General features: G+C 40.0%; 1 protein-coding gene and 1 pseudogene across 1 annotated transcript; one reads left to right on the forward strand and one right to left on the reverse strand.

Annotated features, from left to right (window-relative positions):
• Nucleotides 1-1851: 1851 nt before the first annotated feature.
• On the reverse strand, nt 1852-11617 carry LOC145637122 (senescence-specific cysteine protease SAG12-like; annotated as a pseudogene).
• Nucleotides 11618-13928: 2311 nt separating this feature from the next.
• LOC145637123 (uncharacterized) lies at nt 13929-14558 on the forward strand. The gene has a single exon (XM_081688623.1). The coding sequence runs from the start codon at nt 13929-13931 to the stop codon at nt 14556-14558; it is 630 nt and encodes a 209-aa protein (XP_081544749.1).
• Nucleotides 14559-18218: the final 3660 nt, after the last annotated feature.

Raw genomic sequence — 18218 nt, forward strand, 5'->3', positions numbered from 1 at the left:
CCGTCTACTACTCAAATCTAGACTTCATGATCTTCGTCTAGAAGAAGGTAAACCGCTTAAGTCTTATTTAGATGAATTATTCTCTATTATTATGGATTTGCAAAACATCGATGTTGAGATCGATGATGAGGATATGGCTATTAGGTTGTTGTGTTCTTTACCGCCTACGTATAAGCATTTTCGAGATACTTTATTGTATGGTAGAGATGATTTGAGTTTGGAGGATGTTAAGGATGCCTTAACCCAGAAAGATTTAATTGACAATAAGTTGGTTAATAAATCTAATAATCCTGCTCAAAACAATGCTTTAGTTGCTCATGGTGGTAATAAGAATTTTGGTAAAGGAAAAGTTTGTAACTATTGTCATGTGAAGGGTCATATCAAAACCGAGTGTTGGAAATTTAAGAAGAAGAATGTGGAGAAGTCCAATAAGGACAAATCCGCTAATATTGCCAATACCGACGATGATGATGATTATGCACTTTAGGGTTACGAGCTTTGGGGTTGCGGTTTCTACGATCTCTTCATGATAAGTTCCCCTTTGAGATCTCTTGGTAAAACGAGAAACCGTGTGGATTTTTGGTATGGAGTCTATGATAGATTGATTTTGATTTTTGTTTGTAATAAAGTAGCAATCTTGGTTATGCATTAGATTTTGTTCTAGTTATGCTATTTCTTATCTCAATTTTGGTACTTTTGTGATTTACTAAGTACAATTGCAATTTAGAAATTCTTGATGTAATTTTTATTTTTCTAGAATTGCTTAAGTTTTTTTTTTTGGTTTGATTTTTGAGATGAAGAAGTGTTTGAAGAGAGTTTGGTCAATTTTGATAAGCATGCTTGGCGTCGGGACATTATACTCTCAATCTAGGCCATGTGATGGTTTTGTGTTCGGAGACGCACCGGTTCACAAGTTATGGAAGATGTCCGTTTGGTGATAGCCTAATGTGAGTAGGCTTATGGAGTTTTGTTTAAGGTGGAGGTTTTTATGTTTTGTTATGAGCATTACTTCTTGGTTTTGGTTCAAGGTGGAGTTACCTTGTTTTTTGGTTGATTTCAAGTCAAGGTGGAGATTGTTAAATTGTGACTCGAAATCTAGTAGGGTTGACTTTGAACGCTTATATCTCTTAAACTACAACTGATTTTGAGGTGATTCAAGTTGGAGGTGATAGCTTGGTTCAAGAGCTTTCCAGCGATAGGTCATATGCCCAATTCCAATAAGAAATGAGAAAGTTATGACTGTTCTACAAAAACCTGACGAAGCTGGAAATTTGCAACGAGGCTACGAGCTATAGCTCTATGCGAGTGAGTTATAGCTCGGCCCTATGAGGACTTGCGGCAGGCATGAGCTAGCTGCCGAGCTATAGCTCGGTAGTTAAGTTATTCTAGGATAATTTATGGAATATTTCCTAAAATTATATCTTTTCTATGACGGCTATTTGAGTATACTTGGGGAACAATCTTAGGGTTTTATTAGGGTTTCCTTGTGTTATAAAAGGACCCTTTAGTTGATCAATTAGATCATACCTTTCGAGCCATTAGATTTAAGACTCCTTGTATTATTCTCTTGTTTCTTTCTCCATTATAGTGAAGAAGCTCTCGAATCCCCCACCCGTGGATGTAGGTCTATTTTGGCCGAACCACGTAAATCCTTGTGTTTTTTGTCTATCTTCTTTATTGCTTTTCTCGTTCTTAATTTCATTGACTTGTTCCGCATTAATCAAACACGATTACACCCTAATTTCCTAACAAACGGCAATAATATAATTTATTACTCTATAATGAACTAATAATTTAGCCTAGTTTGAAAGTTATGAACACCTTATAATATGTACTCCAAATAAATATATACTTGTATCTCTATATATTCAATCATTATAGAAGCACCAAAAATATAACTTTTAAACACAAAAAGACAAACAAAATAAATTGTAAAAATAAAATAAAATAAAATAAAAAAATCTAGTGGCTCTTGAGCTCTTCCCTTTGGCCAAGTTTCTTCCATGCATATTAGTAAATCATACAGGATAAGAAGCGTCCAATGTGATACCACATTTATTCTGTCTTATGATAATCCTCATATATCCATTTTACCCCAACTTTCGCCCCCAATAATCAATCCCATCAGTACTAGTTCCATACCCGATAGCTGTAACAGCATGATATTAGACTATGTATATTATTGTTGTATTTATTATATTCTCACTTAGTTCTCTGTATCTACTCCTAGTTAGTTGTGTATAGGATTTTATTTAAACTCTCTCCAAGGAAGGAGAAGATCAAGGGATTATTTCTTATATGGTATCAGGCTAGGTTTCCAATCTCTCTCTACCTTTTCTTCTCTCTAGCCGCCTATCTTCTCTATTCTCTATACCCCACCTGTCACCATGGGTGATTCACCGAAAAATCCCCTGTATCACCCTGCTCTTGCTCCTCTCAACATCAAAAGCTTAATTCCCATTACGTTGACAATGGATCGCTCTCAATATACCTCTTGGGCAGAGCTGTTCCGAATTCAAGCAAGAGCATACCAGGTTCTGGACCATATTATTCCCGCTTCCGACAAAGAGGCCGCTTCCTCTTCTTCCTCAACCACCGATCCCGAGCTCTGGGCTCGCATTGATGCTATCGTCCTTCAATGGATATATGTCACCATCTCCAACGACCTTCTAAACACCATCCTCGAACCAAATTCCATCGCTCAAGCCGCTTGGGAAAGGCTAAAAGATGTCTTTCAAGACAACCAAACCAATCGTGCCGTTCAATTGGAATCTGAATTCTCTCAAGTTGATTTGCAAAATTTCCCGAATGTCTCTACCTATTGTCAACACATTAAAATGCTAGCGGATCAACTAGCCAATGTCGGGGCTAAGGTCTCCGACCACCGCTTAGTCATTTCTCTCGTCCGTGGCCTCCCTAAAGCATATGACAATGTGGCTGCCATCCTACAACAGTCCGACCCCCCTGTTACCTTCCAGAAAGCTCGATCTATGCTCTCATTGGAGGAATCCCGTCAAGCCATCCAAGCTTCTAACGAAGCCAACGCCGCTGGTTCGGCTCTCCTTGCTGCTGGGCAACAATCGCAGCCTCAAGACATCTCCTCTCCTCCGGATGGTCACTCTGCCAGACCTTACCACAAGAACAAACTCAATGGAGGGCGCGGTGGCTCCGGCAGGGGTTGCAACAACAACAACCGGGGTGGCAAAGGTCGGGGTGGTCGCGAACACGGTCAACATCAACAACAATGGCAGTGGGGCTCACAAGCTCGGCAATTCCCTCCTTGGGCTGCTTGGTCATCTCCACCATGGGCTGCTCCTCCATGCCCTTACCCCTCGACACCTTGGGCTCGCCCACCAACTAGGCCCCGACCTCAGCAGGGAGGTATTCTCGGCCCTAGACCGCAACAGCAGCAAGCTTACAGCGCTCAAGCTCCTTCGACAGTGGGTTATGCTCCTACCGATATCGAGGCCGCAATGCACACTCTTTCTCTCACTCCCCCTGATGAGAATTGGTACATGGATACCGGCGCGACCTCACATATGACATCTCATCAAGGTACTCTCTCGTCCTATTTTAATTTGAGCACTCCTCATAATATTATTGTTGGTAATGGCAATGGAATTCCAATTCGTGGTTATGGTCAAAAATCCCTCCCTCCTTTCTCTCTTAAAAACGTTCTCCATGCCCCCAACCTAGTTAAAAATCTGATTTCTGTCCGTAAATTCACTAATGATAACTCCATTTCCATCGAATTTGATCCATGTGGTTTTTCTGTGAAGGACCTACGGACGGGGACCATTCTTATGAGATGTAATAGCTCCGGCGAGCTCTACCCATTCACCAACACCGTCACTCAAGCCTCAAATCCCTCCACCTTTGCTGCCTTCTATTCTTCATTGTGGCATGACAGATTAGGCCACCCCGGGGCCCCTATCCTAAAGTCTCTCAAGCAGCAACAGTTTATTAAATGTAATAAAATTTTGGACAATAGTGTTTGCTCTTCTTGTGTTTTTGGAAAGCATGTAAAACTCCCCTTTTATCCATCTACTTCTTGCACTACTTTGCCCTTTGACATTTTGCATAGTGATATTTGGACATCTCCTAAATTAAGTAGTGTGGGCCATCACTATTATGTTCTATTTGTGGATGATTTTACCAACTTTCTATGGACATTTCCCATTGCTAGAAAATCTCAAGTGTACTCCATATTTCTTGAATTACATGCTTTTGCTAAAACTCAATTTGAACGTGATGTTAAGTGTTTTCAATGTGATAATGGGGGTGAGTATGACAATGACCCCTTTCGAAAATTTTGTGCTTCTCACGGAATGGTTTTCCGTTTCTCTTGCCCACACACCTCTCCCCAAAATGGCAAAGCCGAAAGGAAAATTCGCACTATCAATAACATCATGCGCACCTTACTTGCCCACTCCTCCATGCCACCTTCTTTTTGGCATCACGCCCTTCAAACGGCGACCTATCTTCACAATATTCTTCCCACAAAACTCCTTTCTTATGACTCCCCTACAAAAATCCTCTATCACCGGGACCCTTCTTACTCACACTTACGAGTTTTCGGATGTCTTTGCTATCCCCTTCTCCCCTCCACCTCCATAAACAAACTTCAATCTCGCTCCACACCATGTGTGTTTCTAGGCTATCCCTCTAACCATCGAGGGTACAAATGCTATGACATTTCTAGTCGGAAAATCATCATCTCTAGACATGTTATTTTTGACGAGACTCAATTCCCTTTTGCAAAAATTCACACTCCTACTCCTACTGACTATGATTTTCTATTTGATGGTCTCTCCCCTAATTTCAACCATCAATTCTATCATCAGCCCACTCCTCACACAGCAGCCCAGATGAGATCCCCCCCTCACTCTCCTACGACCCCTTCTAATCAGGCCCAGCCCACTCCTCTCTTCGGCTCCCCTCAATCTCCTACGCCTACTACTAATCAGGCCCAGCCCACTCCAATTTTCGGCTCTCCACAACGCCCCTCTCCAACTTCTCAGGGCTCCGCATCACCTAGGCCCACACGGACCCACCCCACTCCAATCCTCTTTGGGTCCCTCCTCGCATCTCCTACTGCTGGGCCCAATAGCAACGCCATCTCCCAACCAGCCCAAAGGCCTAGCAGGCCCCCTCCCCCTCCTTTGACCATCCAAACCCGCAGCTCCCATGGCATTTTTAAGCCTAAAAATATTTTCAACTTAAGCTCTATCTCCACTCCCTCCCCCTTGCCCCGTAATCCAATTGCCGCACTTTCCGACCCGAATTGGAATCATGCCATGATGGATGAGTTTAATGCTCTTATTAAAACTAAGACGTGGGAGTAACTACCTCGCCCACCTAATGTCAATGTTATACCCTGCATGTGGCTCTTTAAACATAAAAAGAATGCTAACGGTGATTTTGAGAGGCACAAAGCCCGTCTTGTTGTTAATGGCAGGAACCAACAGGTTGGAATTGATTGTGATGAAACTTTCAGCCCGGTAGTGAAACCGGCAACCATTCGGACTGTTCTCAGTATTGCTCTTTCTAAATCTTGGCCCATTCATCAAATGGATGTCAAGAATGCTTTTCTCAATGGTGATATCACAGAGACGGTTTATATGCACCAACCTCCGGGTTTGCGAGATAAGGATAACCCGGGTCATGTTTGCCTCCTCAAAAAGGCTCTCTACGGGCTCAAGCATGCTCCTCGGGCTTGGTATCATCGGTTTGCTTCCTTTGTGGCTACCATTGGCTTCTCTCATAGCACATCAGACAACTCTCTCTTCATCTACTCTCATGGGAAAGACTTGGCTTATATTCTTCTCTATGTCGATGACATTGTGCTCACCACCTCTTCTAATGATCTTCGGGTGTCCATTATGTCTCGGTTAAGTTCCGAGTTTGCTATGACGGATCTCGGGCCCTTGAGCTCTTTTCTCGGTATTTCGGTCACTAGGCATGCTGGTGGTTTATTTCTCTCTCAGCACTCATATGCGGCCGAAATTATTGCTCGTGCCAACATGTCCTCTTGTAAGCCATCCGCCACCCCCGTCGACACCAAAGCCAAACTAAGCTCCACCTCCGGCCCGCCTGTTGATGACCCCTCTCTCTACCGCAGCTTAGCCGGGGCGCTACAATACTTGACCTTCACTAGGCCCGATATCTCGTATGCCGTGCAGCAAATTTGCTTATATATGCATGACCCACGCAAAGAACACATGGCTGCTCTCCGCCGCATCTTGCGGTATCTCCAGGGAACTTTGAAACTCAGTCTCCATCTCTACTCCTCTCCTTCTACCAGCCTTATTTCTTACTCGGATGCGGATTGGGGTGGCTGCCCCGACACCCGCCGTTCGACTTCGGGGTATTGTGTCTTCCTTGGAGACAATCTAATTTCGTGGTCTGCTAAGCGCCAACCCACTGTTTCAAAATCCAGCGCTGAAGCTGAATATCGTGGTGTGGCTAACGTTGTTGCCGAGTCTTGTTGGTTGCGTAACTTGCTATTGGAGCTTCATTGTCCTATCACCAAAGCCACTGTCGTGTACTGTGATAACGTTAGTGCCGTGTACCTCTCCGGCAACCCTGTCCAACACCAACGAACAAAGCACATCGAGATGGACATTCACTTTGTCCGTGAAAAAGTTGCTCTCGGCCATGTTCGTGTTCTTCACGTCCCTTCTCGATATCAAATTGCCGACATCTTCACTAAAGGCCTCCCACAACTTCTTTTTGATGACTTCCGCAACAGTCTAAGCGTCCACGACCCTCCCGCTTCGACTGCGGGGGTGTATTAGACTATGTATATTATTGTTGTATTTATTATATTCTCACTTTGTTCTCTGTATCTACTCCTAGTTAGTTGTGTATAGGATTGTATTTAAACTCTCTCCAAGGAAGGAGAAGATCAAGGGATTATTTCTTATACATGATCTATGTCGTCGCCACACTCCCCATGGAAGACTCCACTTTGGTAGTTATTGAACTCAAACCCGCCACCATCGGTTCCAACCGAAATAGGTTGCTGGGAAACGGCTTTGAGTAGGGCACCCTCGTCTTTTGGTGGAATTGATTCATAGCCGTTTATTGTCACAACACTTGTTTTAGCTTGGCATTGACTCTGATTACCATTGAATGAAGTGTATGGGTACTCGGCTTCTGTTGATATACCTTGGTTTTTTTCGATGAATTCGAAAGCATTTGCCATATCACCACCACCACAACTGTGTTCTTGTACACAATCAATAAGTTCCTCCTCTGAAAGTGAGATTAATTGTCCTGTTTTTATTTTGTTTAGTCCTTCTACTGCCCCAATTGCAGAGAATGCCCAACAACTTCCTGCAATTTTTAAACAAATTATTTAAGTATTTTAAAGGAAATTTTGATAATTACCATCTTTTGTTGCTAACATTGAAAATACTACCTCGAGGTTTTTTTTTTTTTTTTTTTTTTTTTGAATTTTACCACCTCGTTTTTTCCAAAAGTTCTAAAAATCCCACCACTTTTGTGAGATGATGTCATTATGGGACCCACAATTTCGTTTTCCCTCTCTTTCCCTCATTCTTCCCTGCGAAATTTGTGTAATTGAAATAAAATTTGAGAGATGAAATTGAATGAAGGGAGTAGAAGAATACGGGAAAGAGAGGACAAACGTAATTGTGGGTCCCATAATGACGTTATCTCACAAAGTGGTGGGATTTTTAAAACTTTTGAAAAAAACTAGGTGGTAAAATTCAAAAAAAAAAAAAAAAACCTTGAGGTGGCATTTTCAAATTTGGCAACAATAGATGGTGGTAATTATCAAAATTTCCTATTTTAAATTTAAGGCTTGTAAATTAACGGTAACAATCAAAATATGTAACTTTTTTCTTTATTTTCAAACCACATTTCCCTTGGTCTTTTATCCCTGTAACAGCTCCGTGTTCTCTCCAATCAATTGAAGACGGGATGTTATCACCAGTAAGGTTTTCATACCTAAACCTATTTGTCATTAAACCACCCGATGTGGAGTCAAATTGCTTTTTATAACTGGTGTGAGTAGCTAAAAACTCCTCAGTGGTTAAATCAGTGAAGGCATTAGTACCTAATATAATGTGTATAATTTAGTTGATGGTGCATTACCATTAAGATTTTCTATACGCTCAACATTCTTTTTGAATATGTTGAAATGTTTCTCCTTCTCTATTTCATCCTTGTAGACTCGTCCATGTCGAGCCATCCAGAGCTCGTGCCTCTCTCTTATCAAGAAGGCTTTGTGATGGTTGGGAGGACGAGCCATGGCTTGGGTAGTACAAATTAAAAGCCCCAAGACAAGGACTAAGGGTCTGTTCTCTTCTGTTGAAATTCAGTTCAGTTCAGTTCAGTTCAGTTCAGTTCAGTTCAGTTCAGTTCAGCTCAGTTCAGTTCAGTACAGTTCAGTTCAGTTTAGCTCAGTTCAGTCAATCGGAACAGGCCCTAAGGTTCTGTTCTCTTCAGCTTATTTTCAGTTCAGTTCAGTTCAGCTCCAATAAGTTTAGTTAAGTTCAACTCTTACCTTAATTTCCTTCTCTCATAAAATATTTAGTTCAGCTCCAATAAGTTCATTTCAGCTCAGTTCAGTCAATCAGAACAGGCCCTAAGGCTACGCATAAGAGTTGGGAGGATTGCTTAGTAAAACTAGACCTGATCAATGGGCGGGCCGGGCCGGGCCAAGGCATAAAAAATCAGCCCATTTCTCGGGCCGGGCCTAGCTTCGGGACAAAGTTTTCATGCCCAAACCCGCCCAAAATGGACGGGCCCGTGCGGGCTTTTCGGGCCATTTTCGGGCCGGGCCAAAAAAATGAACTAAAATAGCTTTAAAATGCATTCCCAAGCCCGCCCAAAAAAATTAAAAATTCGGGCCGGGCCGGGCCCAACCCGATTCCGAGCCAGAAAATGCTGCCCAAAACCCGCCCAAAATCACGGTGGGCCAACGGGCCGGGCTTGTTTTGATCAGCTCTAATAAAACCCATTACAAGATTAAAAGAGTAAGAGTTTATTGTATGTAACGTAGGGTTCGTTATTCTTTTGTAAATGCTCTTACAATTAAGCTCTTAGTTTTTTTTTTTTTTTTTTTAGTTCCCTTTGTCAATTAAGCTCTTAGTTGGATATACAAATGTTATTAAAGTGTGTATCTTTTTATAGGCAATCTTTAATAAGAAAAGTACTCATATTAATTACCAAAGTCTACGTTGAAAATTAAAATTCATGCAATAGAAATACATGTTTGGCGTATAATTCTTATTCGTTGACTTCCCTTCCTGATTAAGTTGCGGGTCAAAGCATCTTGTTAATGTAAATTCTCTTTCGTAATAAGAATTAGCTAATAAATCATTAAACAATACGAGTAAAGTAAAGGTGTCCACTATAGACAATTAGACATTATTCTTAGAAATTGGCAAATGTGCATATTGATAATTTAGAAATTATCCGTACAATACTGCAGAATGTATAATTAATGTTCCATACATGTATAATGGTATAAAATTGATTTTAGATTAGCATTTTTTTTTTTTGGTTAATTTACTTTTCCTTTTGCATCACTTACAATTTACAAATATGTAGAGATGTCAATTAAGTGGGTCGTATGGAGTTTTAGATTAAGTCATGTTTAGGTAAAAAGTGCGCTTAGGTTTGGATTAGTTAATCAGTTCATAATATATTACATTGCCAATTATCTAGCTTATAAAGATAAGTTGTTATTTACCATCAGAAAACCATAATAATTAGACACATTGATTGCCAAGTCAATTCATATAGATATTTGGGGATTTCCAATAGAATTTGAGTACGTTTCCATCCAAGTATTACTTCAAATAATGGATCCGAGACTAGTTTAAGGTGTTTTCAATATTTTATACCTCATAAATGATACCCCAAACTTGCAACTAAAAAAAAAATCGAAGGTAGTATAAATTATTTTCTAGGAATTTAAGGTGTTTGAGACTACCCTGACTTTGATCACAAAAACTTATAAATTATTACGTTTGATACAAATCTTGGTTGAAATACATAATTAATTTATATATTCCAGTTTAAGCGAATGGTTAAAACCTAAGATCGATTTATAATTCTATCAAATTATAATTTATATAAAATACAAGAAATTAGGAAAATTAATGTCGTGTCCAAATTATGAACATTCGATTAATGTTGCATGATCAATTCTTGAAATGGATTAAAAGGTCGTATAAAACCTTGTTTCTCGAATTTTGGATGTGATTAAGTGAATTATTTTTGAATAGTTAAACACGTCGCAAGGTCATAAGACCAAGAAATGAGGAATAGTAGTAAGTGAAAAAAACTTAATTACAATTTTTACAAAAAATATTACTCGTAATTGTCAGCTCTTTACAATTAAACACGGTTCAATATTGAATGCTGAATATCTGACCATTTAGTATAGAAGTGCCACAATTTTGTTCCCTTTGATTTCTTTGTTAGTTAAAGCTGATGGGTCTTTCTACTTTATCAACTTGGATAGCCCCGTTCCTGAAAATTTATGGACCCTAAGCATAATGTAAGAAAAGGGCCCCTTATATAAACAAATTTTTTTACACGCAATAGTTTTAAATATAAGACAATGAAAATAGCTCATATTATTTGAATAGTAAGTCTCCATACACAATACTGGAATAATAAATTTGAATAATATTTCGGTAATTGAATAAATATGAAACGGTATAATTGAAAATATTAATATTTTGAAGCAGATGCTCGTAGAAACCGGAAAGATTAGAAGAAGTGAAGAGGTTATATTGCATTGTTATCACCACGACTCCACCTAATTGACATCTAAGTAATTTAATGTTAATTGCTAACTAAATACAATAATTATCTTTTAAAAAATAGCTTTTGTTTGTTTAACCAGTAAAAACTATAGTATTTGTAAAAAAAATAAAATAAAATAAAATAAAATAAAATAAAAAAACAAGCAAACAAACGAACAAACTAGAGTAAATATAATTTTTTTTTTTAATTTTTGAGCCCTAAAAGGGCCCTAGGTGGTCGCACTCGAGGCCTACCCCTCCGTGTGGACCCTGAACTTGGAGCTCCTAATCTGAGAATCATCTAGACCTTATGTCATGATAAATATATTAATCACATTTTAAATCTTGTGAATTTAATTTGTTTGATAATAAATGTTGGAGTCATGTTAAGCGTGGGGTAATGTAGTTGCCCACGTATTTGCTAAGCTTAGTCCAATGAGCTAGCTAGGTAATAGGATTTGGGTTAGTGAGGCATCAAAGGTCATTTTGGGTGTAGTTTCGATGGGTGTATGTGAGAATTTTATGTCTTTACTCTACTATACTTGACTACGATTTATAGTCAGTGTCAAATAAGGCTTGTTGGTCTAGGAAACATATACAATTCTCACAATTTAAACATTATTTGGGCCTTCTACCAAATCACAATGGGCTTTCAATATGTAATATTTTCAATAATAGGCATGGAGATTATTTAGGCTTGTATTTTATCAAATCACAGATTGGACGTTTTATCATTCATTATAATAGTACTAATGTACTGTTAGTCTGCTACCATGGATGATAGAAGGTCCTACGTAGTATGTACTAATCTCTATCCTATTCTTAAGCATTGTTAATACTAATATTATTTTTGAACGGGAAGTAATAATATCATTAAATAATAGTCATACGGCATCTACAATAATAAAGATCTGTAAACCAAAGATTCAGAGAAAATATAATACCATCAAAATGTTTAGTGAGTTGCGACCTTGAAAAGAGAAAAAATGCTCTCTAGGAAAATTCTCCAAGAAACCCCCAAGGAAAACCATGGAGTCCTTCCTTCGTCTGAAGAAAGGGACCAAATTGATCGATCAAATAAAAAGCCTAAACGTAAAATCACACAACTGGTATTTGGTGGCAATGGTCCCCAGGATGAAGAAATGGCTGAAGGGAATTCGGAGGACATGTCTTCTGAACAACAATCTGAACAAGGGTTCCTTGACCATGCTAATCAGCAGAAGGGTGCTGCCTCCTTTTGCAACATGCTGAGAACAGGGCATGATGGATCTCCTCCGCAGAAGTTTATTGATTTTAGGGAAGAGGAGGAGGAAGCTGATATCTCTGATGATGAAGAAGATATCCCTGAAGATATTATGAAGGATGACAGATGCCCTGTGATCCAAATTTCTAAGGAAGAAAAGAGATGTCTGAGACAACCTTGGATGACTTCTCTGATTATGAAGTTGTTTAGTGGGAAACTAGGATACATGGGCTTAATGCGCCGTTTAAAGAAAAAATGGAACATTAAGGGAGAGCTTGCGTTGACAGATATTGGTTGCAACTACTACATAGCGAGGTTCTCAAATAAAGCTGATTATAATTATGTTCTTACTCAAGGACCATGGCTGCTAGATGATAACTACTTGACAATTAGAAAGTGGGTTCCAAACTTTGTCCCGGATGATGCTCCGATCAAGGTCCTTACGGCTTGGGTACGTATTCCTAATCTTCTTGTTGAATATTTTGATATCAATTTTTTAAATAAAATTGGATCGAAAATTGGCAAAGTGATCAGGGTAGATAAAACTACTGCTCAGGCGGAACGTGGTCAATTCACAAGGCTTAGTGTTGAAATAGATTTGTCTAAGCCTTTGTTGTCAAAATTTTGGCTAAAAGGAAGAATCTGGAGGGTTCAATACGAAGGCATCAAAATGGTTTGCTTTAAGTGTGGAAAGCTGGGTCATGTCTCTGATGATTGCAATACTGTCCAAGAGGATGAAATGCAATCTGAAATGGTAATCCATGACAACCATTTACATAACCATGTGCCTCGACCTGAGGAACAAGAAAATTTTGGTTCATGGATACTTGTAAAGAAACCTGGGAGACAGAGGAATACTAAGCCTGATAAAAATGCAGGGGTGGCAAAGAGTGGTGTTGGTGGTGCTAAGGTGGTGGAAAATTCTACAGTGGTGGCTAACCGTATGGGAGCTATTCCAGGAAAGAATAATCCCAACGGAATTGTAGGAGGAAATTCTGGTACTGGATCGAGATTCAATATCTTAGAAAATCAGGAGGTTGACTTTGAAGAGATTAATGGGGAGATAAACAAGGAAGCAGAAGATTTTGTTAACAATTCACAAGATAAAGATGGAAGTGTTTTTAACACGGTAAATTTGGGTGAAAAATCTCAAAAAGATAATTCTCCCGATTTATTTCACAATATTTTCAATTTAAATGATATGAAAAATAATCATTTGAAACTGAAAAAGATTCCCACAAAATCTCACCAAGAAAAAAGGAAAGTCCCCTTTCCAAGTCAAAGTATTCCCCTAAAAGAGACCTCTGTCAATTTTCCTCCTTCTATTGCCAAAAATACAGCCCCCCCTAAGCAAGGTAAAGAAAACTCAATTTTTACCATAGAAGCCAGCCCCAAAGTGAACCATCAAGCCACTGAAGCGAACAATCAAGCAATCTTGAAGCCGAACCATGCTGCCAGTGACAATACAGATGCCCTCTCTCATGTCTCGGCCCCCATACCCAATCACATTGAATGTTCCCCCCAGAGAGAACTCTTTAAGTGGGTCTGCCGATGGAACAGTCTTACGTGATCATTATGAACCCCCTGGTGCACGTGATGGAGGTTCATATGGATTCATTGCTACCACCAGTCTCGACCCCCCGGACTTGGTGGTGGCAGTGAACCCACCAATTGAAACCCAGCGTTTGCTGAGGATGCTAAGTCAAGCTTATGTGTCAACATTACCTTCAATTCCAGACTCTATGGAAGATTGACTCCCTAACTTAGTTGCTGATACTCTGCCTATAACTTGCATGATATGGAACGTGCAAGGGGCAGGAAACTCGAATTTTTTCTCTGCTTTAAAAGAGGCAGTTCGATTAAATAAACCTAATGTGTTAACCTTGGTTGAAACACATATGGGAGGAGAGCAAGAAAGTAGAATTGCTAATATTCTTGGTTATAATGGTCATGAGAGGGTGGATGCTATGGGCTTTAGTGGGGGAATTTGGGTATACTGGAAAACTGAGATTGTCACTATTAATCCCATCTTGAAGCAAAGACGACACATTACAATGGAGATCACTCGAGTTGGAGCCACTCCTTGGTATTTCTTGGCCATCTATGCTAGTCCGGATCCTATGAAAAGAAGAGAACTGTGGGATGAACTGAAATCCTTTGCTTCAACCCACAATAAACCTTGGCTAATAGCCGGTGATTTCAATGACACAAGATTCCCATCGGAACGTAATAAATCTTGCCATGAAACCAATCGTAGATCAGCTTTGTTTAATAACTGGATAGAAGACATGGAGCTGTTAGAAGTTGAGTTTGCAGGAGCAAATCATACTTGGGCTAGGGGGCGAACTCCGGAAACTCGCCAAAGTGCTAGGTTGGATCGTGCGCTGTGTAATGATGAATGGGCTATGAGGTTTGAAAAGGCATCGATGAAGCACCTTCCGGCTATTCAATCCGATCATTGCCCCATCTTTATCTCTCCTAATGGCTTTGTTCCGCTTCAAGCTGTGCATAGGCCATTTCGTTTCTAGGCAACTTGGATGACACATGAAAGCTTTAAAGAATTTGTGGAGAGCAACTGGGATTCGCAAGGAGACTTGGGGACTTCACTGTCCAAATTATCCTCTGAATTGCAGATATGGAACAGAGATATTTTTGGAAATATTTTTAAACAGAAGAGACTACTCCTAGCTCGAATTGCAGGCGTGCAAAAACAGCTGGCGGTTCGTATTGATAGAGGACTTATAAAGTTAGAATCAAAGCTTAGAAAAGAACTTGATGAAGTTCTAGTGAGGGAGGAGATCCTTTGGTACCAAAAATCAAGAATTGAATGGATAAAAAACAGTGATAAAAATACCAATTTTTTCCACTTAAGTACAATTGTAAGACGCTGGAAGAATAAAATAGTTGCCATTAAAGGAGAGAATAATCACTGGCTACAGGACAAGGAAGACATCAAAAGTCATATTGTTAAGTATTTCTCGACCTTATTCACAGAGGAAGGGGAACCAGAATTTTTTGATGTACCACAAGACATATTCCCCGAGCTTTCCTCGAATGATTGGAGCGGACTAGTGAAACCGTATTCAAAGGTAGAGGTTGAAAGTGTCATTAAGGAAATGGGAGCTCTGAAAGCACCAGGACCAGATGGGTTTCAAGCTATTTTTTACCAAAAAAATTGGGAGATAGTTGCGGATACAGTTTACCGAACCATCATGCCCGCTTTAGAAGGTAAATGATTACCGGAGCATATCAATGACACCTTTATTGCACTCATCCCGAAACTTGAAAATCCAAAGCTTGCATCTCAATTTCGGCCCATTGGATTGTGCAATGTTGCATATAAGATCATCACTAAGGTCATAGTGAATAGACTTAAGCCAGTGCTTCCTCACTTGATTTCAAATACTCAAGCTAGTTTTGTGCCGGGAAGACAAATTACAGATAACATTGTCATTGTACAAGAAGTTATCCATACCATGAGAAGAAAGCAAGGTGCAAAAGGCTTAATGGCTATTAAAATTGACTTTGAAAAAGCCTATGATAGGCTACGATGGTCTTTTATTAGAGACACGATGGTGCAAATGAATCTTCCGATTTTTATGATTGAACTCATAATGGAATGTGTCACTTCGGCCTCATTACAAGTCCTTTGGAATGGGGAACCTTCTCAAAGCTTTAAGCCGAGCCGGGGAATAAGGCAAGGAGACCCCCTTTCTCCTTATCTTTTTGTCATGTGCATGGAGCGCTTCTACCAAGTAATTGAAGAGGCAATTATTCAAGATAGGTGGAAACCAATTAGAGCAAGCCGAGATGGTCCTGCCTTGTCAAACCTCTTTTTTGCAGATGATATTATCCTTTTTGCAGAGGCTAGTGTCAAACAAGCCAATGTAATTCATGGATGCCTAGATCGATTTTGCAAGGCCTCGGGTTAAAAAGTGAGTCTCCCAAAATCAACAGTGTATTTCTCGGCTAATGTTGAGGATGAGACACAAAGGCAAATTGGTGCAGCTTTGAAAATGGAAATCACTCATGATCTTGGTATGTATCTTGGGATGCCAACCTTGACGAGTAGAGTGAAAAAAGAAACATTTAGCCATTTGTGTGAAAAAATTGATCGTAGACTTGCAGGATGGAAGTCTAAATATTTATCTTTAGCAGGGAGAATCACCTTGGCTAAATCCACCATTTCTACAATGGCTATTTATTCCATGCAGACAGCTAAGATCCCTCGTACTACTTGTGAAGCTATTGATAAAAAAACCAGAAAATTCATATGGGGAGGAAATGATGAAAAGAGAGGGGTTCACCTTCTATCATGGGAGGCGCTCCAAAGGCCGAAGAGCCAAGGAGGGATTGCCATGCTCTCGGCAAAACAAGCAAACGCAGCGTTCCTTACTAAACTAGGATGGCGAATGCTCACCGAACCAAATGCACTCTGGTCAAGGGTCTTAAGAGATAAATATTGCAAGGGACGATGTGATGTTGATATGTTTGAACCGAAAGCTGGGAGTTCGAATGTATGGTGTGGAATTTCTGAAAATGCAAAAGTGTTGGGAAAAGGTACAAGAGTTGCAGTTGGGAATGGCACTACAACTTTGTTTTGGGATCATTTGTGGTGTACGGATGTGCCCCTTAGTGATCTTGTTACCCAACCTCTGCCTATGGAAATAGCAGGGTCTACAGTTGCTGAAATGTGGAAGGAGGAGGTAGGTTGGAGATGGCCTATCCTTGCTCCTTTTCTCCCCACTGATGTGTTGAAAATTATTCAAAGCCACGAGCTCCGAATTGACCCAAATGTAGGGGACCTTGTTTACTGGAAAGATAGCAGTCATGGTAGATTTTCAATTAAATTTGTGCTTGCTATCATGAGACATGAGACTGATGTTATTGATGATGATTGTTGGGATGCAATATGGAAAGCACCAGTTCAACAACGAATTAGAGTTTTTTTATGGCTTGCTTGCCATGATCGCATCCTAGGGAATCTAAACCGTCTTAGAAGGAAAATGACTGACGATCCAAAATGTTTTATATGTGGTGCAAGTGAGGAGAGCACGTTACATATTATTAGAGACTGCCCTGCTGCCCGTGGTGTTTGGAAGAAAATAATCCCCCATTGTCGTTTGCTGAATTTTTTCCAAGGTACACTGAAAGATTGGCTCCAAAAGAACTTGAAACAAGTAGATGTGCTTAATGGTGAATGATGGGCTACTTATTTTGGTATAGCTTCTTGGTGGATTTGGAGATGGAGAAATTGCTTTGTATTTAATAGAGGTGATGAAATTCCCCTCGATATTGGTGCTTTTTTACACATTAGGTACGATGAAGCGCGAAGGGTGCTGAATGATGACTTCGAAGAACAGCTTCGTAAACATAAAAATCGAGTGCAAACTAATGTCACTTGGCATGCTCCTGCCCCTGGCTGGTACGTATTAAATTGCGATGGTGCGGCCAAAGGCTGTCCAGGGCCTGCAGGAGGGGGTGGGATAATACGAGATCATGAGGGGCGCTTTTTCTCAGCATTCACAGCAAATTTTGGTAACTTCTCAGCCTTCAAAGCAGAGGTTAAAGCACTTACAAGAGGACTAGAGCTGACCAAAAATCTTCAAATTCCACAGTTGGAAATCCAGATGGACAACTTGGCTTGTGTACAAGCGTTACAGCAGCAAGTGGTGCCCAGGGGTGAGAATATTCAAGCACTCCTCCACTATCAGCGTTTTCTTAATGACTTGGGATGGAAAATAAAGGTGACTCATATTTATCGTGAAGGCAATAGAGCGGCGGATTGGTTGGCCAACCGCGGGGTCATTACAGACTCTCAGTTGTTTATTCTCACTATTGTTCCGTCAGAGTTGGGTCGTATCTTAGAGGAGGATGCTAGGGGTGTGGCTATACCACGCCTAGTCCCTCCGTATTTTAGTTGTTTTCTTTTTGGTTTGTTTTTTGTTTTTGCGTTTCCTTTTCCTGCTTAAACTGGTTTTTGTCATGTTCTTTTGATTAATTATTTAATCTCAGTTGAATAAAAAAAAAAAAACTGATTCAGAGAAAATATCATAAATTCATAACTTTTATAATCAAAATCATAAATAATTTGCATATTTGGCATAGCTCATACTCCGCTGCTTCAAGCTTGACGCGAACAATGATTTTCGATGTCTTTGCATCTTTCCAATAGTTGAGACCTCCGT

Source organism: Chenopodium album, chromosome 6 (assembly GCF_948465745.1).
Source record: "Chenopodium album chromosome 6, dcCheAlbu1.1, whole genome shotgun sequence".
Lineage (NCBI taxonomy): Eukaryota > Viridiplantae > Streptophyta > Magnoliopsida > Caryophyllales > Amaranthaceae > Chenopodium > Chenopodium album.